The sequence below is a fragment of the Cyprinodon tularosa genome, unplaced genomic scaffold, assembly GCF_016077235.1.
Source record: "Cyprinodon tularosa strain WSP-4 unplaced genomic scaffold, ASM1607723v1 ctg396, whole genome shotgun sequence".
Classification (NCBI taxonomy): Eukaryota; Metazoa; Chordata; class Actinopteri; order Cyprinodontiformes; family Cyprinodontidae; genus Cyprinodon; species Cyprinodon tularosa.
Window position 1 is genome coordinate 77,244 of NW_024039114.1, and position 24,469 is coordinate 101,712.

At 38.5% G+C, this 24,469-nt stretch overlaps 1 protein-coding gene across 4 annotated transcripts in view; it reads left to right on the forward strand.

Moving 5' to 3' along the window:
• The window catches only part of LOC119791576 (vacuole membrane protein 1-like), a 105,627-nt gene that overhangs the window by 31,792 nt on the left and 49,366 nt on the right, over positions 1-24,469 (forward strand). For all 4 annotated transcript variants that reach the window (XM_038297758.1, XM_038297757.1, XM_038297759.1 and 1 more), the window contains one exon: positions 21,764-21,997. In XM_038297758.1, coding sequence (XP_038153686.1) covers positions 21,764-21,997 — 234 coding nt within the window. The remainder of the gene's footprint in view (positions 1-21,763; positions 21,998-24,469) is intronic.

Here is a 24,469-nt window from a genome sequence, read left to right on the forward strand (position 1 = left end):
GAACATAAAACAAATTAATCAGGGAGTTTTGAGAATTTAAAGACAAGCCTGTGGATGTCTCGCACTGTTTTTAGTAACTAGGATTGGGTCATTGATTGTAATTAGGTCAAAGATGTTCAAAACCAGCAACAAGATGTCTCCCTTCCCTGCAAAAAGACACAAGCTAAATAGAATTATTCACCAATTGACGGACACATTGACAGAAAGAAATTACTTTTGTTTTTACATCTGTTCATATATATATAAATAAAATTCCTAACATAACTATATTTTAAGTCTGACATCATGATTATTAACGAATCCACTTTGGTTAGTCAGTAGAGGGTGCCAGTGATCTAAAGATGGCAATCAACAAGTTCATCTCTTCCTCTGATGTCACTTTTTAATAATGTTTAAACATAAAGACCAAGCTAAAATATGTTTATGTAATCTTTTTTTATGAAACACAAAAAGGAATCTGACCATAACATTTGCAAATGTACTGACATTAGTGATAATATCCCATTAAATCATTAAAGCTATGCTTAATTTTTCATTTAGTTGTTAATATGTTAACATATTTAATCAATGTTTTTTAGATGAGTTCCTCAGACTCTCCTACTGTACTTTCATTCTGGATCATGTTGCTGGTTAAATTACAGGGAATAAGGAGTCACATTATTTGTTCATATTATGTAAACTCTGAATACAAAAAAAGAGAAGAAAACTTTTGATTTAACTCTACTAAAACGAAAGTTTGGTTCTTTTTATAACTGATCTGTTAAAATAAAAAATATACCTCACATTGATTAAAAATCCAACTTTGTTCAAAATTGGTGGGAAACCGTGACATTGTACTCTGGTAATTTTACACAGAACAACCAGCAGGGGCGCTAAAGAGTCATCTCAGTCAATGGGAGCAGAGCACAAGTGGCAGCTCTCCTGTCCCCTGACAATAACATTGCTGCTCTGTGTCTCCTCTCTGTGTTTTTATCCCGCTGAGACGGCGGGAGATCATTGTACACGGTTCAGGGCCGGTTAATGGAGAAAGACAAAACGGTGCCGCTCAGGCGTATGAAGCAGAGAAAAAAGGGTAAACTTGGCACATCATCAAGTATATTTTATCCAGCTGCTTTGGAAGTAGGAGGTAGTGGGTGGCTGCACTCATTACAGAGCATAAAAACAATAAAATGGCACAGGGAAGTTAGAGAGATCTCATTTCATTTAGGATCAGGGAAAGATCATTGTCGAGACATGTGCATTTGGGAACATGTTCTCACGTTGGAAGTCCCTCACCTGTGTGGGTATGTCCCACATTGACTGTTAGCTTTGCAGACTGCAAACAGCTTTCATCTCAGATTTTTATCTATTTGTTCAGAGGTTAACTTTAATGTTAACGGTGTCCATAAATCCTTAATTTAGTTGGAAAGATGTTAAAAGCTTTGGGTTGTTGTAAATATTTCAGAAGACAGCTCATCTGAGTCATGCAACATTAAGTTGCTTTCCGTAATGGTTGTTGCCTTAAACTCATTATGGCAGCATGAAAGGTAGTGTCAGTGTTAGAAATGTGTTTGTTGCTGTTTACATAATAGCAACAGGGTTTTTTGTTTTATTCTTTTGCGTGTAAATCCTTGTTTTAAGAGTTAGAGGTGTACTTATAGTGGATTTCCATAGACAGGAGTTTGCAAAAGAAGCCCCAACCTTTGGACTTTTACTAAAAAACACTGAATTGTTGTGAAGATAAATGGCCTCAAATGATTTTAAATCACAAATGCAGTGGTGTCCACTGGTGGCTAACTACTTTGTAAAACTTAGTAAACCTTTGTTCCAGTCTCTCTCCTTTTACATCAGTTCTTTATTCATCTTCTAATCAGCAAGCTCAAGAAAAGCAAAGTGATGCATGTTGATCAGATAAATGCTTGTGTCATCTGACCACTTCATTGTCCTCCACATGGTTTCACAGGCTTATAGAGAGCAGCTTCTAAACAACCTGTGATGGCTTTCTTTAAACAATACCTTTCTACTTAGTTGATTTTTTATTTCAGGTTAAATTTATGAGATGCAGAAAGTTTTTCCTCACCCACCAGAGGCCCCTGCAGCTTCTTTAGCATTGCCCTCTTAGCTTCTTTACTAAGTGATGAAATGATGATCATGTGATGCTAGATTTTGTCGTGCCAATTTTCATATGATGGTTAGAGCAGAAAGTATATTTAATTCAATTGTTGATTGTATTCAGTTCTAAGACATTTAATACATTTATGAAAATACATTTCAGAATTTATTTGGTTTAAAAGGTGTTTTGTTATGCTGAAAACTCAGCTTTCAATGCCGTGACCAGAAAAGAGGTCAACTCTTTGATTTATTTGTTCTACTTTCAGTTCTAGAATTTAATTTATATTAGAAAGACAGTTTTTTGTGTCAGATGCATTAGTTGTTTTGCGACAGAGCAATCAAACAGATTCACAAATTTTCATTCCTTATCAGGTTAGACTTATTTTACAGCAACTTTGAGCTGAAGCTGTGTAGCATAGATTCGCTCTGTGGAGTCATTTACAGTGAAAAAAAAGTATACAAAAACATCATGATAGAAAATAGCGAGGTCGTTCTAACAGTTATGCTGTGTGTTGATATTAGCTTTAGCTATATTTGCGTGGCGTACCATCAGTGTGTGTTTGCAAATCAACTCACATCAGCTCAAAATGTCGTAAAAATATTTTTACTTGATGAAAAAAAAAGTAAAACTATATGCGATTTAAAGCAGTGAATTTGTATTTGATTACCCGGAGACTAAATACTCCAATTTTATTTTTGAACTATAATTTATGTTGAATGGAGGAAAACAGACAAACTGAATTTCCCATACAAAAAAAAAGCATTTTCAAAACAAATATTTTAGTCATAAACTCTTTAACTCAGTTTAACTTTACTAAAAAATTATTTTCAAACCAATGCATTGAATTTTCATAAGCTGTTTGAACTTGAGCTGTTTACTTTCTGCCTTTTATTCACAATCTGCTCAATTTTGCACTGGACTCCCCACCTCAGGCATCCGTGCTTTACTTCATTCAATCATATAACCTATATTTATAGGTTAATGTTTATGTCCTACCCTTTTTTACACACAGTAATATATATCTTATACAATTGTTTTTCCTAAATTGTCTTAGATTAAGAACTTTTGTCTCCTTTTTTAACTTTTTAGCGGCTACCTGTGTTGTGACGGGACCGAGTCATGGAATTTAATTTCCCCAATATGTCCTTTATGTATATCTAACAACATGAATCCAGTTTTATAACCATTTAAATTCAGTTTCTGAAGCCCATACCCGCAAGGTGCTCATAATCTAAAAGTGTTTGTTTTATAAATTTGCTTTAAATCTTCTCCACAATCTTCTTCCAACCTCATTTGTCTTCAGGATGCTTCATATTCTCTAACAAACGTCTGACAGAACATTTATTGTAAAATGGAAGTAGAGGCTAATGTACTCTTTAGACTAACTCTGTGACGTTCCTACCCTAACAGATTGAATTTTATTTAGATGTCTTAGAATAAAGGAATCTGAATGCAAATGCCTGATTTAACATTTGTGATCGTAAAACAAAAGTTTACTGTGGATGCTTTGCAAGGGGCTGTTAGCGACGTCCGTTACTGATGAGAAAAAGAGGAGTTGAAAGAATTTAACCATATTTATGTGACTTGTGATTTACAACTGCTTTTCTTTTTAAAAAAAACAAAACATCGGCTTATCTAAATAAAGGAACATTCTGTGTATTCTGTATTGGGTTTCTTTTAGTATCGCTAGATTATAGGTTGCAAAGGGAGGCTGGTGTAGAATATACATATTTTCCACTGCAGCCCCCCTGAAATTAAGCTTGGACTGTTGGCAATTACCAAAAAGCCCAGCTTTAATTACAGCCGACTATCATTCTAAGTGACGAGCAGGTCGGAGAATGTGGCTTTCAGAGGTTATTCCTGCATTGTTGTAACACTTACAGCAGGACACCTCTGCCTCAGTAATCTAGTTTCTCTGGATCAGGCGACTTGCTTTAGAGTGAAGAGCAGCGTGCCCACACTTCCACCGCCTGAGAAGGTGTGGGCGAGGGGAAACTCATTCACGTCATGGCAGGACACTGGACAAAGGACTGGTATGTGAGTGATGGCGTGTGCCTTACTCCTCATCATTGTGTGGCTTTTGCAGTGACAAGCCTCTGTTGTATTCCAGGGCAAATAGAAATTCACACAGACAGAAACTCGGTTGCTTTGTTTGAATTGTGACTCAGAACTTTTGCTGCTCTATATGACCTGAGGGCTGTACTGCTCAGCAGGATTAATGACTCGGTGAGGCAACTCTAGGTTCAACCCAGGTATTCAGTGTCATGATGGTGCTTTACAGCTGAGTGCATCTATACTGGAAACTACCCGTTCCGGATGCAGGTCAGGTTCAAAGGGATGCCTAATGGGGGGTAAATATTGGTCTTTTAATAATGACCAATATTTACTTGCTGATGCATTTTGTCATGCATATCTTTTCATAAAAAAACAAATAATATTGATTTACAGTATAAAAAGAACAAGTAATAAAATAAATAAATAGGCTCAAATGTTAAGATTTTTTAACAATAATATATCAATAAAAAATGCATACATAGAGGAAAACCAGCTGTTTTTTTTGAACACTTTGACTTTTTTTAATGCTAATTTTCTTAACACCAACAAAACATAATGACAAAACCCAAACGGCATTCATACCCAATCACAGCTGGTAACAGTTCATTTTATCTATATATATAAGTAGCTTAAAATTCATTTTTACTATTTATAGATAAGATAAAGTGAATTTTTGGGAACCAAAAGTAAGTTACAGTTTATTTTAAGTATTTATAAATAAGTTAAATCTTGTTTGTAGTATTTATAGGTGGTACAGTTGATTTTTAGTGTTTATAAGTTGGTTAAAATTAATTTATATTATTAATAAATAAGATTTTTAGTATCATAAGTAAGCTATAGTTAATTTAAAGTATTTATAAGTACGTTACAGTTCTTTTTTTGTATTTATAAATAGGTTACAATTCATTCATTTATTTAATTATAAGTAGGATACTTTTAATTTTTAGTATCCATTAGTAAGTTAATCAATAATATTTGTAAGTTACCATTCAGTTATAGTATTTATATGTCTTATATAAGTACATTAAGCTGCAATGCTATTATATAAATGTAGGTCACATTGTTTATAGTATTAACAAAAAATATATATTTTTATTTCTTTTGAACTTTCTGGATTTATACATTTTTTGTTTTTTTCTTAAAAAGTTAGTTTTACTGCATGAAAGTTAATTATTTATGATTTATGATCATAGAGACTGGATATTGTTTCCTTTCTGGTCACAGCTGAACCGATACTCTTGCATACTTGTTACCCAGAAGTGGAGTGACACATCGGGATCAAGTGTAGTTGATCTTTGGAAAAGCTGAAAAGTGGCCCCTCACTCACAGCTACCCGGCAGTAACTGATCTCTCAATTTAACTTCAACGCCTCCTTAAGTTCCATTTGGAGCCATTCATTTTTAACTAATTCTAGATAGTGTGTCTGAGCTTTGTCTTGTGGATTTGATCTTGTCACCACAACAAAAGAAAAAAAAAAGGCAGTAGTAATTACAAACTATAAAAATGCATTGTTTGTGGATTTTTCTCTCTTTAGAGCTCCAGCTATGAGTGACTAAGCAGGAGTTAAAATGCTGAAAAAAAGTTTAAGCTCTGATAACAAAAAAATGAAGCAAGAACCACAAATATGTTTATTGATGATCAATTAATGCTTCATTTCTGTCCTCACAAGACTGCAGACACGGATATGCCTAAATATGTTGTGACTCATGCATCCTCCCAAAAGTTTTTCAATGACAAATACCAGAATGATGTTTTCATGATTCTCAATCGTCTTAACTCGGTGATTCAAGGCATTTGGCTCTCGGTGTGTAAGAAACCCCGGGAGTCCCGTCAATAACAAGAAAAAATTCTATTCAGCATAAAAAGCACGCAAACACATTTACATACAAACACACTAATGGCCAAAGTTAGCAGGTCCTGAGCTAAAATGGGTTTAGTGTTTAAAAATGGAGCCACAGCTACCCTGGAACCAGCCAGACCAAAGCAGAGGGCTGCTTCCAGGTTGCATAGATGAAACATTTCCAGTAACGTTATCTTTACAGCGTCAATGCTGTATAACGCCATCTCATTCTTTTTATTTTTCCTGATTTCTTTAATTTAGCAACTTAAAAAAAAAGATAACCTTCCTTTATTAAGCGATTTTTCTCAACACATTTGAGAAAATTATATTTAATGTAAGGAAACTAAACTTTCAGGCCTACCATCATGTAATAATTTAAACTAAAATAAATCCAGTAAAACACATTTATAGTAAATTTATTTAAATCTATGAATACCGTGATTTGACCAGAACAATTAATTAGACGATCAATTAAAAAAAAGGAGAAATGTCCGGTAATTCTGCTTGATTGTCAGACAAAAAGGCATAAACTTAGGTGATAAATGTTCGAAAAAAAAAAAAAATAACATCACACATTGTTTATTTAGGCTTTTGTATAATGTGAAAGGTCTAAATGATAATGATGTAAAATGTTTTTTTTTTTAGTTCTTGAGATGAACATATTAAATTCTTTACTCTCCTGCCTCTACAGACCAGATCTGTCTTTTTTGCCAGTTTTTTTGCATTCAGAAACGCCCAGTAATCATCATACTGCCTGACACTGAAATTTGAAGCTCCATTTATAAAAAATTGTTTTAAGTTTCTGCACATTTTTTTCTATAGCTTCACAGCCACCAACTGACATATATCCTCCAGCCTTTTTATAATTCTGATCTGATAAAACTTGATTTTGTCCTGTAGATTTTTCAATTCAATTTTCATTTTCATCTCATTCAAAATTTTCATTTTGAAATGAAAAAGCTTCCTGGATGGGAAGCGAAACATCTTCAAACTTTAAACAAAGTCCATTGGATTGTTTTATTTATTTATTTTTTTTACTTTTTTGTAATGACTATGACCTGGATTACTGAGAATCTTCACCAGCAAGTTCAAATTTCAGATTCAACAAAAGACGTCTTTGTCATCAGTTTATTTTAGGTACAGGGAGAAATAGCTGATTTATTTTAATACTTCATGTTCTATATCTGTATTTTACATAAAACCGCTTCAAAATCCTCTTGCCTGAGCTGAAATGAAATCCTTTTTGTGCCGTCTCCAAAGTTTCCTCTACTGAGCTGCTGAGGACAGAATGAATCTGTGTGTCTGCTGGGGAGTGGTTTCAGAACACCAAGTCATATGGTGAAACCACACGGATAAATCACCAGGACCAACTCCTCTAACCTCTTCTTGGTGTGTACTTAACCACCCACTTCTGAACACCCCGGCCCTCCTCTGTGTGTCTCTGCCCCATCCGTGGCCGGAGTCCAGGGTTCCCTCTCCTCCCTCTCAGGTCCAGACCAGGGCTTCTTCATAACGAACTAACCTCTAATGTTTGTCGCACTTTGCCTCCAGCAATCTCCCACTGTATGAAGTGGTTAGCAGGTTATGCTAGCTGGACCATGTCTAATGTGCCTAAATGACCCTTGACAACCACAGCGACCTGTTAATGATGGGACCATCCTGTGGCGGCAGAGGACTGGTCAGTTTCTGGTCAGCCATTAATGTCTGCTCGGCTCCTGCAGCAACTGGAAAATGAGACGAAGAGATCCCAGCATGACTTGTTTTTGAGGCAATATCAAGCTGTTGCTGCGTCTGATTGGCTACTCATTAAAAAAAAAGAATATTAATTTTTATTACTCAAAGGGCTTTAGAGGTACTCCGAAAGAAAACATAGTATCAGATTTAGAATGTATGAGCACCATCAGGAAGGAAGCAGAATGGTCCGAGCTCATTGAGCTTCACTTCATCAAAACCTGCACATAAGGGGAACATTTCGATAACTTCCATTGTAAAGTTAGACTGTGTCTCATTTGCCTCTGAACTACCAACCTGGATCTAACACACCAACTAAAACCTCAACAGGGCTCAAGATGGTATTTGCTAATCAGTGCACTCAGTGGCACATATAGCAGCTGTTAACAAGACAATTTCATACAAATTTTTTTCTCTGCATTTTTAATTTTCACACATTCCCTGCATGCTAACTAAGGAATTTGTAAAAAAAAAAAAAAAATCAAGTAAACATCCATCAATCTTTCTTCTATTGCTTGTCCATCGGGGTCACAGGGGTGCTGCTGTTATCTGCAAAGCCCTGGACAGACAAGGCAACATGAACCACACATCTAAGGGGAAATTAGAGCCACAATTTAACCTAGAAGTAAGGCTTTTGGACTGTTGAAAGAAGCAGTAGTACCCGGAGAGAACACACACATGCACAGGGAGACAGCCAGCCCATAGCCCACAGATATACCCAGGATCCCTTTGCTGCTGAAACCAAGGTAAACTTTCTTTCGATGTTGCTGCTGTCCACCGTCAACATGGCGCCACACATAAAAGAAATCCACATTGCATTTTAAAGCTGAAGTCTGTAAGTTTTTAAAAATCACTTTTTTTGTCATATTGGCTAAAACTGTCCCTATGCCCAGACAGCAGTACATGTGATATGTAACCTGTGAAAAAAACTGCTTCAATTGGTACCGCCTACTGCCTGTATTTCAATCTGGAAAGAATAATTCGGGACGAGTCAAAACAACCAATCACAGCCAGAGGAGCGTCTGATGGAGTGTCAATCACAGCTCACACACGCTGAATCCCCCCCCCCCCACCCCCCCCACCCCTTCTGGTCGCATGCGGTAGCCGCGCAGATGCTGTTAGAGGGGTGGAGCTTGGAGGTGTGGCATGAGTGAAGCAGAGAGGGTGGGGGAGTGGCGTGAAACCTGTTTTTCTTCAAATTTTCAGTCGAAGTCTGCTCTCTTCTCAATGTTACAGACTGCAGCTTTAAGGTCAGAGCTGGTAAGAAATCTCCACCCTTCTGGTTCAGGATTTCATTTTTATTCAAAATGTAGAAAGTTCATGTCATGTTACATGGCATGGCAATGTAAGTTCATGTTAGAGGATAAAGAGAGCACATCCAGCCAGTCACACTCAGAGAAACAGGACTACACTGAAAAACAGGCAGATCTTGAACATCTATAGATAAAGGTGTTAATGGCAGCAGCACAGCTGATATTTCTCTCCATGATGGAATCACAGCCAAACAGATACAGACCAGAAAGAAGTCCTGTAATGCCAAACTTAAATCAGTAATTTCCAATTTCACTGAGGCTCCATCGACATGAAGCCTGGTTGGGTGTAACCATTGACCTTCTTGGTCAGACAGTTTGCACAGAGTGGTATTAAGAGGACATTTTACGTCTACTTTCTTTGTGCAGAGTTTGTGCGGGCAGACCAAACCACTTAAACCACAATAAACAGGATGTGAGCCAAACTAGGACTCCCCTCTCCCTTAGCACGCATTTACTAACACAAACAAACAAGTAAACAACTTGTTCCTCATTCCTTGGTTTATTGTTTTCATCCTGCTCTTCTTCTTCCCTTCGCTGACCTTCTTTACTGCGGTCACTGAACCTCTCACTGCTGTGGCAGTATTACAACGCTTGCAAAGCTATTTTGTGGTGTTGCACCGGTACTAGTATCGGGCAGGGAATGATCCAGCACTGAAATGGAGGTATCAGTACTGGCAAGTACCAACTAATAGAGCATCGATACCATTTTAAGAGCCAAAAGTTTATTCAACTATTGTCACCCATTCCAGGTAGGCAATAAAAAGTTCTACTGGATTCACTTTGTATTAGTCTTTTTCCTGCTTCACAAAGGTAGGCAGCAGCTTGACAAAGCCATGATGGCAATTATTTTACATCATCAATTTCAACAGATGGTATCGGTATCGGCCAATACTGCACAGTCAGGTATGGGGTATCGGTATCGGGGCCAAAAAATGGCATCGGCACAACACTAATATTTTGTGCAGAAACCATAGTTGGATAAATTTGGACATGCTAGGGCGGACATCACTTCATCACTGTTTGCTAACAAGGACGAAATTTAGATTTTTTGGGGGAGGGGGGCCACAATCATTTTTAATATAACTTCCGCGTGTTTGACCATCTTATCACAGACCTGATTCAGTGGTGCATCAGATGTTTGTAAAGTGAGCTTCTCAGGAGTGACAGCGGTGACAGCAAATCACACAAGAAAAGACGGAGGGCCAATTAGGAGATTGTGGGCGGGCTAAAACTCAGGGAAGCGGGCTACAGTTCTCCGCTCGGTCCTAGTGCTCCAGGAGTGTCAGTAACATTGTGTAACATTGATTTTGTACAGACCAAAACGGACGTTTGAAAAAGTGCAGGGGACATGTCCCCCCTGTCCCCCCCCCAAAGAAAAAGTATGTCCATGGCGTGTAATATGACTAGCTGCACACATTTAGTCTGTTATATTTTCATTGTTTGTTGTATGTCCTTTTTCCTAGTTTCTTAACTATAAGATAGAAAGAAAAAGAGATCATATGGATTTTGCAGAAAGAAAATCATATATTAGGTTTTTAAGCCACTTCATTTGGCCCTATTATACCCACTCAGTCAGCAGAAAAGTTTTCTACAGAACTTCAGCAGAGTAAGCATAAAAAATAAAAAAGAATAAAACGTTTTTTCCTTCATGTTTTTATTTAAAACAAATAAACAGTGGGAAAAAACAAAGATACCCACAACTTCCAGTTAGTTTTCAGTGGGATTTAAAGGATAATCTTAAAGCTGCTCTACTTCGGCCATGTTTTCTCAAAGACACCCACATCTTTCAGTGATATCACTGCACACACTGGCAGCAGAGTTCAGACTTTCCTTGTTTCTAGATCAGTGTAAATGTAAACCTGCTTTATTTTGTGGCATAGAGCCTGCCATCATACAACAGATATGGAAACAGAAACAGCATGGAGCGGGGATTAGTGAGTTGAGTACACATCAACTCTCACCTGGATTTTGTTTACAGTAAACTCTATTATGTATGTGTGTGTCACTGTTTGTCTTATAGTTAATCATTTACTGTTTTACTCCAGGGCTAAAGGACTTGGGGTTTTCTACGTTTCTGCTTGTCTGTCAGACAAACAGCGAGACAGAGGGGCAGGCTACCTGGATGGTAAGCCGTCCGGGCAACGTGAGACGGGCTGTATTTTTCCTGAAGGATAGAAGCAGTGACACAGCAATAAGCAGGGAGAGAAAGAGAGCGAGTGCCAGCAGGTACTCTTAGTCACGCAACATGCTCTTTTGTTGAGCGCTTAAGTGCGTGTGTTGGGTAAACACATACTTGTACGTGTGAGGAAGATAGTTTTTCCTGTTCAACTGAGTTTGGGCTAATGAATGATCTGTATGTGTAGATATGAGAGTGGCCCTGCTGCATATTCAGATGGGAGGACATGAGGAGTAACGTCTCCGACAGGGTCAATGCAGGGAGTTTCTTTACTTTTTCCATCTGGGTCTCTAAGATGTCCCTGTTTTTGTTTCGTAACAACTGCTTTAGCAACCAGACCTCTTCACTGAAATCTGGGGCAGCTGACACTGTAAGAAGAACTGTTATTTAGGCTTGTAGAGGTTTTACAGCCATTATGGGCAAAAATGGCATGATTTAGTTGAAACTTTCGTTTTTCAATTATATTTAATTTATTGATCTCAAAATGGAGAAATTAACTCTCTGCATTTAACCTATTCCCTTGGGTAGCAGTGGGCTGCCATTGTGTGGCACCCAGGGAGCAGTGTGGGGTTAAGGGTCTTGCTCAGGGAGCCAAAGCGGAGGCTGTGTGGAATTAACTGGGTACTTACAACCTTCTCAGAGCACAAGTGCACTGCTCTAACCACTAAAGGCCAATTTATACTTCTGACGCATAGCTTCTGCAACTGTCAAATCTGTCTCCGTGCAGGGGTTCTGCAACCGTCGTCACACACCACAAAAAATCTGGACTCTATGTTGGATGGACGTAAACCTGCACAGACCTAAAGCGGAAATGCGCAGACCAAAAGCTGTGATTGGTCTTTGGGTTGCCTTTTCGGCTGTCTGTGTGGTCGTCCTTCTTGATTCGGCCAAGGACAATGGGAAACCACGACGAAAGGTTGATCGAGGATTCGGAAGTACAACCACTTGTACGTTGCCTCAGACAAGTTATACAAAGATGCCAAGGTCTCTGCCAACTCCTGGAGGGATATCAGCCAGATCCTTGAGCGGGATCCAAAGAGTGTAAAGGTGGAAGAGATGGACTCCCGCCGGCGCCTCCGAAGAAGTTCTCCTGACCAGCCACCGAAGTTCTCGCAAGTTCTCAAATAGGCTCCCCCTTGCGCGGGAAACTGTTGTGCGTCCCTAGAAATTCCAGACCAAAGTTGCAGAAGCATATCAGCAAAACTGGTTCGCGACCAGACACAAGCGATGTTTGAAGTGTGCGGTTGCAGAAGTATAATCCATCCTTAACGCTACAGTCCCCATGCAAACTGATCATGTAACATTTACTTTTACTTGTAGAAATGTATGTTGCTCTCTTTCTTTTAGTGATTATGAGTGATTGTCGCTTCTATTTGCTAGAATGTAAAAGTCAGAAGACTAAACCAAATTTTCCCAAACTTTTCTATGCAATGGTGCCCAAAATAAATTTTTGAATGTTTTTCTATTTTTTTATTACCATTCATGATAATTGCATTTGTTAAGCATAAGACTATTAATATGTTTTACGCACTATGTTATGCCCACACTAAATAACAAGCATTCCAAGAGGATCAGTGTCGGCTCCGCCCACTGACTTTTTAAGAACTTATTAGAGATATTTCAGATCAAGCTAAGGACATAGAGCCTGGATTTGCTCACCCAGAAGTTGTTGTAAATAGTTTGTAGCACGTTAATAAAGTTATTTTCAAACTTAAAAAAATATATTGAGCTCAGAGTCAAAGTAAACAGCAGCCAATCAGATGTCAGATTGTCTCTAGGAGCTGCTCTAATCCCGCCTACTGAGTTTGATGAGTTACACTGACAGATTATATATTTTTATGAGTTAAATGGATAAATTCCTAGCAAATTATTTATATTTATATTTAAATGAAATAATTCTTTAAAAAATACTTTCGAATGTTAACATCTAAATCTTAAATCATCTCTTGAAGAAATTAATTAAATTATTTAATAGCTAGTGCAGTTAAATTATTGTAAATTTCTTAATCTTATGGTGCATTTCTTTATTTAACCATGTATTAAAATAATGAATTGCACATTTTATGAAGTAAGGTGACATTAAATGTTGCATGTATTTATTTGTACTTCATAATATATATTTATGTTATGTTGAGTTTTCACCTTTAAAGGTACACTATGCAACCGGTGTTGATTTTCCAGCGAGGCTCCCCCCAGAGGGCGAAAGTAAAAGTGCACTGTCGTAAATATGCACAGCTGTTCTCCTGGTTTCTCCGTCAAGCCAGGCACGGTTGTTTTGAGCTTAGCAGACAGGCGAACGCAACGAATGCACACAATGGACGCAGCTGGTGCGACAGAAGCAGCAAGTTTACATGCAAAGTCAATGGTTGACGCGCGTCAAGGTGCAGCAAAAGGTCCCGCGGCGCGTTTTGAGCAGCAGCACTGAAGCAGCGCATCGGGCGCGTTTAATGCTACGTTCGCTTTTATTATTATCCTGCTGCCTGCAGTTTGGATTATTTAGATGAAAAACACCTACCAGCTGCCGCGGTGAACCGCAAGGAGGCGACCAGGCCAGAGGCTGCTGATGAAGGGATTCCTACTGTCGGCGCACTACTGGTATGTGGGGGTCTGAGCGGCTCCCACAGAAAAAATATTGGAAGGCAGGATTATAATCTGAATGAACTGACGGCACTGTTTACGTTTTCGGGTGTATTTTCTCACTTAAAAACATATTAAAACTACTTTATTCCCACTGATCACAGCAAATATAGCTGCAAGGCAGAGAAAGGATAGTGAAGCTCCGCCCAACGCGCGTCAGACACACTTTTGCACCACGCAGCCAGAGCAGCAAAGCTGCTTCAGCCGCGCGTCAGAACTAACTGGTACAAGCAGCAAAAATGAAGCAGCAGACGCGATTTTGCTGCTTTTGCTGCGTCCGGTGTGAAAGCAGCACTGCACAAAGATCGCCACTGTGCTAGCAACGAGCATGCTTTTCACTGGGGGCGTGTAGCAGTTCTTGCCGTAAAGCAAGACCGACTCTCGCGAGACTTCTGAGCCTGTGGGTGCGGGTCGGTGCTCCTGCAATTGCAAGTGCAGTATTTCCCCCACAGACCACCAGGGCGGCCGAGAATACCTTTGTTCAACCTGAAATGACTCATTTAATCATCCAAAACGTTATGGAACACATTAATTAACTGAAAAATGTTGCACAGTGTGCCTTTAACCCTCCACAATGGATATGCATCATACAAACAGATTTTTGCAAAAGCGCAAATGCATTTCAGTGCCCTGTCAGCAAATGTGCTTAGATTGACTTAAAGGAATAGTACACCCAAAACATGATTAGCCTTCATTTTCTACTCACCCCCATGCTGAACAACACTCTGGAGTACTTTTTTGATATCTCAAATGCATCTGGAGATCTGGGAGGCTTCGTGCTGTCTGCTGACATTCAAATAATGGAGGTCTATGGTGCCCGAGACAGAAAGGTCCATAAAAGTCCACAAAAAACGTGTCAATATTCCTCCATACTGCTCGTCCAATGTATTCCAAGTGTCCTGAGTGGGTAGCATCCAAAATTTACTCGAAACGAAGTCATTTAGAATGTTTTTAGAGCAGAAACAGTAGTGTATAGGATTTCCTGAAAGCACGCACATGCGCGATCACGACGCTACGGAAGCCGGCAGACCAAACCAGATGAAAGTGCGCATTCAGCGTCTGCTCTGCCAATAATGAAAGCGTAGAAGAAGAAATGTGCTGTTTACCTATGCAAAGAAAGAAACAACGAAAGAAAAATGTCTGAGGACTTCAATGTTGAGGAAGAGCATGAGTTCTTTGCCGAGCTGAATGCGCTGGTTTGGTCTGCCGGCTTCCGTAGCGTCGTGATCGCGCATGTGCGCGCTTTCAGGAAATCCTATACACTACTGTTTATGCTCTAAAAACATTCTAAATGACTTCGTTTCGAGTAAATTATGGACGCTACCCACTCAGGACACTTGGAATACATTGGACGAGCAGTATGGAGGAATAATGAAACGTTTTTTGTGGACTTTTATGGACCTTTCTGCCTCGGGCACCATAGACCTCCATTATTTGAATGTCAGCAGACAGCAAGAAGCCTCCCAGATCTCCAGATGCATTTGAGATATCAAAAAAGTACTCCAGAGTGTTGTTCAGCATGGGGGTGAGTAGAAAATGAAGGCTAATCATGTTTTGGGTGTACTATTCCTTTAAGTTTAAAAACATCAGTTAATCTTTAATGCTGCTCTAATGACTTCAACCTACGATTCCTATTGATGAAGAATCCAAAGTTGTAGTTATGACTCTTAAACAGATATTAGTAGGCTCAATAGAATAGACAATAATCACAACCGTCCTAGACACTGTGAAGGGAAAAGGAAATAACTGTCCTTTGGTAAGTAGAGAGAGATTGGTGATGATTATCAAGCTAGAATTGCAGGAATAAGAGGGGAAAGAAATGCATCCTAAAGAGGTCTGTAACTGTTCTAAGTCAGACAGAGAAAAAACTTGATCTTATATTTCAAATGTTGATTCGTTTGGCTCCCATCTGAGATACAAAATGAAAAACCTAGAGCTGGCCGTGAGTTATACAACATACAGTGAGCATTCCTCTGTTTATCGGCTGGTAGTCATGAGGAGGGACATCTGCTGTGAAGACAGAGCAAATGCTTCTGTCAGGTTACATCACATGAACAAGGCTAGATGAAATTGTTTTTGAACAGAACTTCTCACTCTTCATACATAATAGGACATAACATAACCCATAACTTAAAGGCAGTCATAGGGTTGTAAAAAAACAAAACAATCATTACTTGGTCACGAGACTGAAGCAAAGCAAGGAACACATTTTACCACAACATTCCTAACTGTTGAACAAAAAACAGAATTAATCACAGGTTAAATTTTACTAGTCAGGCACTTAAAATAGTCATTTTAGGTTTTTCTTGTAAGGTCACAGAATGGAATAATAATTTTAGTTTTTATGAAAGCTAATTTCAACACATATTAGAGAGGCTTTAATGGCTGGATCTTAAAAGATTAATATTAAGGAGTGTTAAATTGTGTGGGAACAAAAACAATTTAATAGATGGGCGTGTTGTGGGTGATCTACAAAAACTAAATGCAGATTTATTAAGACTTGTAAAACCAGTTCGGTCCACACTATTTAAATACTTGCAGTTTGAGAGTGAAAGGATAATGAAAATCTAAGCATGTAGTTTAAGGTTAAAACGATAGGAATAAAAAAAGAATAATAATAATAATAATAGTGATGTTACTAATGAATTGTATTTTAAGCGCACTTTCTCATGTAATAATCTCAAAATGCCTCAAACAAAAGTAAAAAAGATAAGAAAAGGAAAGTTAAAGTTACATGTAACACTAAATATCAGTTATAAAAGCTGGAAAATTTCTGTATTTATTAGCATAATTACTAATAAATACATTTACATGCGCACAGGGTCTTGCGCACAGTTTGAGGGAGGGTTATATATATGGGTGGTATTTTCAATCTATGAGTTTGCACAATAAGAATAATTGTCTTGATGCCAAAAAGAGAGCCCAACAGGTTTTACTTTAATGCATATAAATAGCTTTATTGTAATTCTTATATATATATTATATATATATATATATTATATATATATATATATATATATATATATATATATATATATATATATATATATATATATATATATATATATATATAATATATATATATATATATTATATATATATATATATATATATATATATATATATATATATATATATATATATATATATATATATATATATATATATATATATATATATATATATATATATGAATGTATATATTTACACAATTATTCCACTCTGGATGTTTCAGAGGCCCCCAGCTCATGCTGAGAGTATCTCTACTTTGAATGTATATGTTATGATTATGCAAATGTAATGGTTTAATATGATTCAGCAGTTTACTGTTCTTTAACCATCCTCAAATGCACGTACAGTCCTGTCTTGCCTTGTCCCATGCTGGTTCGGAAGTTCCAGCCCCGCCCCAAGTTTTACCAGAGTGCTGTGCTGTGGCATTGTGTAATGCCAAACTGTCTTTGTGCGTCACTGGGAGCACCCTTCCTACACGCACGTACATGAGTGTAAACACATGGAAGAAACAGTACAAAGTGTCTTCTTACATCAGCCCACGCCACAGACTTGCCTTTATTTACAGGGATCATGCTACAGAATTGTTTGATCGTCTCCGTTGTTTCACATCTGCTTATGCATTTGTTCGGCATATAACTCGTGTTTGTTCAAATAAATCGTGTCACATGATCCTTCCTTTCCACAATGACTCCTGTTCATTAAAGAAACCTAATCAAACTTTGAGCTCTCAGACCAGATGTTATCATCCTTACTGTCAAAGTGAGTCATCTGTGAATGACCATGTAGCATAATGTTTAAAGGGGTGTTGTTCCATTTCAGGAAGCCTATGATAACTAAATTACAGGAGTGGAAGCAACATTGCAAGAACTGATTGTTATGTATTTGTCCACTACTTAGCAGGCAGTTACTGCAATCATGAGAGTTCTTTGAGTTCATCTACCTTGAAAACTAAATTACGTCTCTAAATTTCTCTATAGAGATTGTTCAAACATCATGAAGTGTTTCACTTACACAAGTTATTTGTAGAATTTCAAGTTAACACTCTTAGCAAAAGCATATATAATTCAAATTAATATTTCAAAGTATACTGAAGTATACAAAAGAATATATCCTTTAAGATTAATAAGAAGTTTAAAAAATGTATACTTATTGGGACTAAATTCTGACATTTTAAGTTTACTTTACAGTAAACTTAAGGTAGTCCTGAAGATATGCCTTTATTTACCCATTATAAACTTACAATCTACTTATAGTTTATAAAAATATACTTTTAAGTATTCTGGGAAAACTCAGGTTATACTGATGAGCACATAAGTCCTAATGGACTAAACTTAACTATATTCTGTTGAAATACTAGCAGTTCAGAGCACTTAAGAAGGAGTATAAACAAGTTGATGCGCATGGAGTTCTGTTGACTTGAAGCTTTTTTTATAAAGCATGATGTTGCATCTTACAGTGTAAATTAAATGTGTTTTTTTACTTTGATATATTTGCATTAAAGGAGAATTCTGGTTTTTAACACTTTTAGCCCATTTTCTGTAGTGTCCAGGATGAAATCGAATGATCGACACCACAATTTTGACAATTGGTCCTGTCTCTGCTTTTTGGCTCATGCAGAATCCCCCCCTGGCTGCTTCAGAATGGCTTCCATAGTGCATGTCCGATAATGTCCTTAAAACAACCTTAAACGTTCTTTTTTAAAAATATGCTACTCACCGGGTCGTCAGCGCTGTTCAATGACGTTCCAAAAAAAGTTTTGTAAAGAAAAAACGTTCCTGTAGTGTTTTATTTAGCATTTTGTAAATCCCATTGAGTTCTGTTGGAATAGTCAATATCCCTCCGCCACCAGAAATGGAAATGGGGCCTGTTTACACTTAATTGTAGTCTTTTCGCTTCACTCTGTGTACTCCGAGGTCGAGGTGCTAACGTCTCTGTTAAACACTTTAAAAAACTCTGAAAATGGAATACGAAAGGTGGATTCTTGAGGAGGACATATTGGACTTTGAGTTTGACGGTAGAGGATACCGTTTTGAACCGGAATATACTGAGGAGGAGTATATAGAGACATTGTCGCCAACTAGTGGTCTGGAGTGTGCAACGCTTCAGATTCGAACGGGAAGCGGAAGTTTATAAGCGGTTGTGATGTATCGGAAAAAATAGTTCTGGGATTTACAAAATGCTAAATAAAACAAGACAGGAACGGTTTTTCTTCACGAAACTTTTTTTGGAACGTCATTGAACAGCGCTGACGACCCGGTGAGTAGCATATTTTAAAAAAAGAACGTTTAAGGTTGTTTTAAGGACATTATCGGACATGCACAATGGAAGCCATTCTGAAGCAGCCAGGGGGGGATTCTGCATGAGCCAAAAAGCAGAGACAGGACCAATTGTCAAAATTTTGGTGTCGATCATTCGATTTCATCCTGGACACTACAGAAAATGGGCTAAAAGTGTTAAAAACCGGAATTCTCCTTTAATGAACTAGCAAAACTTGGGATATATATAATTTTGCATACTTGAGTGATCTTAAAAATATAAACAGATATGTAAATATATACCTAGTTTTACTAAGAGTACATATACGGTAATTCAATTCAGTTTATTTATATAGTGCCACTTCAGAACACATGTCATCTCTAGGCTTCAAAGGTTCTATCTAAGGAAAACCAGTTGATTCCATCGACTCACTTTCTCAAAGGCAACCCCTCACACCAAGCATGCTTGTAGTGAGCGTGGAGAGGAAAACTCCCTTTTAACAGGAAGAAACATCCAGTAGATCCAGGCTCAGTGTTCAGTGTGATCGGCTATTTGCTGGGGCCGACTGGGGTTCAGGGAGATAGAAACAGACTAAGGCCCCGTCCACAAGAAGCCAAACCCTGGCCTAAACGCACAAATTTTTCACCAAACCAGCCTCTCATCCATACAAAGCCGGCGTTTCGGGGGTCTGTAAACGATCTTTTTTTTATTCAGCCTTCAGAGTGGGAAGATTTTGAAACGCCGTTTTCGCGGTTCCATCTTTAAGCTCTAACCGCATTTTTTTTTTCTTACACGCATGCGTCATAGCGTCGCCTCTAAACACGCATGCGCCACACAGTATCACAACAACAATGGCGGCGTACTGTGTTGAATGGTTGCTGCTCATGCTACTCACCCTGCTGTCGGGCTTACAACAGAATCTTCTTCTTCTGGAATATCTACAGGAAGAACAGAGCAATATCGACGACATAGTTCAGCACCTGAATTTGACTGAACCACGAAAATGGACCCGCAGGTCAACCATGTATAACTATTAGTGCGCATGCCCAACATTTCGTCACCTCTTTTTGCTTTGGCACCAGAGCGCCACTTACAGGCCTGGCATACATTTTGCAGCGTTTTCATGCATTCGTGTGGACGATCACATTTATTTTATGTCTCCGTCTTTACGACAAACGTTCTGGAAAATATTAGCGTTTCGTGTTCATTTTGACTTCGTGTGGACGGGGCCTAAAATGCCCTCTCTGGAGCCAAAGTGAGTGTTAAAGTACCCCCTTGGGAGCCAAACAACTGCTCAAGTGGCCCCTTGGGAGCCAAAATGCATATTAAAGTGCCCTCTCAGGAGCCAAAGTGTGTGTTAAAGTACCCCCTTGGGAGCCAAACATCTGCTCAAGCGGCCCCTTGGGAGCCAAAATGCATGTTAAAGTTCCCTCTCTGGAGCTAGAGTGAGTGTTAAAGTACCCCCTTGGGAGCCAAACAGCTGCTCAAGTGGCCCCTTGGGAGCCAAAATGCATGTTAAAGTGCCCTCTCAGGAGCTTAAACGTGTGATAAAGTCTGCCCTCTAGATTCAAAAACATGTGGTATAGTACCCCCTTGGGAACCAAAAGGCATGTTCAGGTTCCCCCTTGGAGGGAAAAAGCACTCAAATGCCCCCTTGGGTGCCAAAACCAATGTTAAAGGGCCCTCTCAGGAGCCCAAACACATTTTAAAGTGCCCTTTTGGCAGCCAACATGTGTGTTAAAGTGCCATCTACAGTGGTGCTATATATGTGCCCTTTTTTTTCTTTCCTCCCCTGCAGTTCAAAAACTCTACAGACACAACTGAGTTACAACAAGTAACGTGAAATAATATTTACTTATCTCTATTTTATAATGAGTATACGTTAAACTTGCGTATACTAATTTTTGTGTTCGTCAATAAAACCTGGCAGAAATTACAAAAATAAGATAACACATCATGTTATGATTATTAATGTGTGTCCGTCATACAGAAATACAACTCTGCTGACATTACAATTGACCGATTTTAAAATGTATTTACATGACCAACTTTGTAATGTCAATACCTTGGATGCCAACAGGACTAAGCCTGCTCTCTTTACCAATTCTACAGTTTTTTTTTTTATTGAATTATAGCAACATTTGGCTTACTTCATAGTTTAATAAAACAAAGCACATACACATTTTCTCTGGTTCATTATCATCTACTTCTTCTCATGCTTGAAGTTCTCTGACTTCAAGCATGAGAAGAAGTAGATGATAATTCCGCCTTTGTCTTGGAGATGTTTCTAGCTGAACATACAGACACATTTGCTTAAACAGATTAACCTTTAGGTTGTTTGTGCTTAGATGCTTTTGTCTTTATCTTGCAAGTATTAAATATTTAATTTTATTGAACGGCGGCCGAGATAGCACCAGTGCCTTTAGTCACTGGCCCATATATAAATGTCATTATCTTAGAAGTCAGTATTTGACTCATTGCTGCCCCTTTCAGCTATGCTAATATTAAAAGGGGTCTTCCACTGACTCAAAATATCAAAAAGTAGCTCTACTCCTACTCTGTTCATCACTTATTTTGGCTTGAACTAATTTCCATTTTTTTTCCCTCTTTCTCGCTGTCTGTATTTTTGTCTTTGTTTCTCTTTGTTTCAGGGACCTCACATTGCATCAGTGACTCTGGCAGCCTATGAATGCGGTTCAGTGGAATTCCCTGAGCCTCCCTATCCGGACCAAATTGTCTGTCCTCATGAGGGAGCACCGACATCCGGCACTGGTGCGGAGCAGGTGGGCGTGAGGGCAGATGGAATGGTGGAGCCTGCAGGCCTCCAGGGAAGCATATCCCTCTGGACCATCATGTCAAAAGTTCGCCTGGAAGCTTGTATGTGGGTAAGTCTTAATAGAACTGTTATAGCTGGGGGTACTTCTCAGACTCAAATTAACTTCTCTGAGTTACTTTGCACTGATCGTACACCGCTTTCTCTGGTTTTCTGAGTCTATTTTATTATAAAATAAAACACACTATGTATAAATGTCCTTAGAACTGTTATTTTGTTGTTGTTTTTTTTACTGTATCTCAGTTCCATAACAAGCTTTTTTTATTAAAGATTACCATTATTTCTGTGGTGCTTGTTTTGCTAAATTTATCGGTAGATGAAGCCCTTTGTGTGTGCTTATAATAACAGCACTGTTTTGACCGAAAGTACAATACTGCGCATGTATGCAGGCGCTTAACAAGGAAGCGATGGGCTAAGCCAATTAGCACCTCCCGGTGAAGTTGTAAAAAGTCCAAGATCCACCCATCCATTTTCTCTTATGCGTATCCCAAGTGGGGTCACAAGGGGTGCTGGTGCCTATCTCCAGTTGTCTACAGGCGAGAGGAGGGGTCCACCCTGGACAGGTCGCCAGTCCATCGCTGGGTAACACAGAGACAAACAGGACAAACAACCATTCACACACACTCACACCTGAGGAGAATTTAGAGAAGTCAATGAACCTAACAGTCAAGTTTTTAGATTGTGGGAGGAAGCTGGAGTACCCGGAGAGAACCCACGCATGCTTAAGGAGAACATGCAAACTCCATGCAGAAAGACCCCGGGTCGGGAATCAAACCCGGAAGCTTCTTGCTGCAAGGCAGCAGTGCTAACCACTGAGCAGCCCAAGATCCACTGTAAAAACAAAAACAAAACAAAAAATGAGAGAATTGTTCATTCCAAGTGGGAAAGACTTGAATATTGTATAAAAGTTGATGTTCACTAAAGCAAGAGTTGTTGGATGTGCGAGGTAACATCCTTATTAATAGCAGTGATAGAAATGCTATTCTTAGCCTCTACAGTCTAAGGACAAACATTTTATAGATACATGATCAGCTGATTGATTGGTTGACTGAAATAGTCATCATGGTGTCCCATGCAGTTTTCTGTTTAAGCCAATAAAATCCTGCAGCCTACTCAAGATCAGATTCAATTCATCTCCCATGGACAATCTACTTGCCAAGGAAATTGTATTTCAATGCGTTAAATTGACCTTTATTACTATTAAAATGTTTTAACTTAGGATTTTTTTTATTTATGTAATTGAAAAATGTCTTATCACAATTCTTAGAGTTTGTGGGGAACAGGAATTTTCTTCTTCCCTTTATATTTAATAGGAGGCTCCAATGAAGTCTCAGTAAAACTTAAAGTTGCCATAGATCCATCCATATATTTGATTTTTATGGGATTGTCTCCAACCATGTCATTTTACAGCAAGGCACTGCAGGACGGCCGAGCTCCTTTAACTAGCTGACAAATTTGTCACCATCTTGTTTATGACAGTTCTGTGGTACTGCCAGCAGATGGTATAAATGTCTGTGTATATACCCGCTCATTGCGTCATGTGCAGAAATTCTATTTATGCTCAAAAAGTAAACTATTAGGATTGACCCTTGGTGTATGAACCCATATTTTATTACCATCAAATGGTTTTTAGTATTTCTGTATAGGCATATACTGTGGGTATGCACCTTTAAAGCTTTAAACCTTACCTACACCAACACACTGTAGTGCAGGCATCCCCAAAGTTGGTCCTCAAGGGCCATTGACCTGCAGGTTTTAGAGGTTTCCCTGCTCCATCCCAGGTGATTTACATTGATAGTTGATAAACAGGCTTTTGCTGAACTGCAATCATCTGAATCAGCTGTGCTAAAGCAGAAAAACCTCTAAAACCTGCAGGACAGCACCCCTAGAGGACTGACTTTAGGGATGCCTGCTGTAGTGAATAACTGTACAGTGGAAGCTCCAATTCATAGGATATATCCCTCAGTTTGATCTGCACTGCTAAACAATAAAATCTTTCCCTATTCTGGTCTTATTTTTAAAAACTGAGATCATCAACCAGGACAGTTCCCCTGTCTGTGCTAAAGAAAAGCCTCAATACAGCATGGTGCTGCCACCACCATGGTTGTCAGCAAGGATTTGGTTTGTAGTGTTTTTTCTACTTTATTTTATAAAACAATTTTCAAATTGCGTCTTATCTAAGCAAAGTTTACTGTGTCCTCTTTAATTCATCTGCCTAAATGTGAGTGATGCTTCTTAGAAACGCCACAAATGTACAACGTCCACAGTAATACCCTATTCTTGGAAAACCCTACTTCCTTACTGAGAATTTCCAACGAGCAACGTCAACCAGTTTGGTGGCCACCTAAACCTTTTTTTTGCTTATCAGTTTTTATTTTTTTTCTGGGCCTGGACAGAAAACTACCCACGACTTCACAGGCACTGTGTGTAAAAATAGACAGTGAGGGTTTGTGGTGCCAGAGTTCCTTTTTAAAAAGTTGAACTATGTCACAGAGCAGCCTTTTGAAGTTCTGCTGGTTTATCA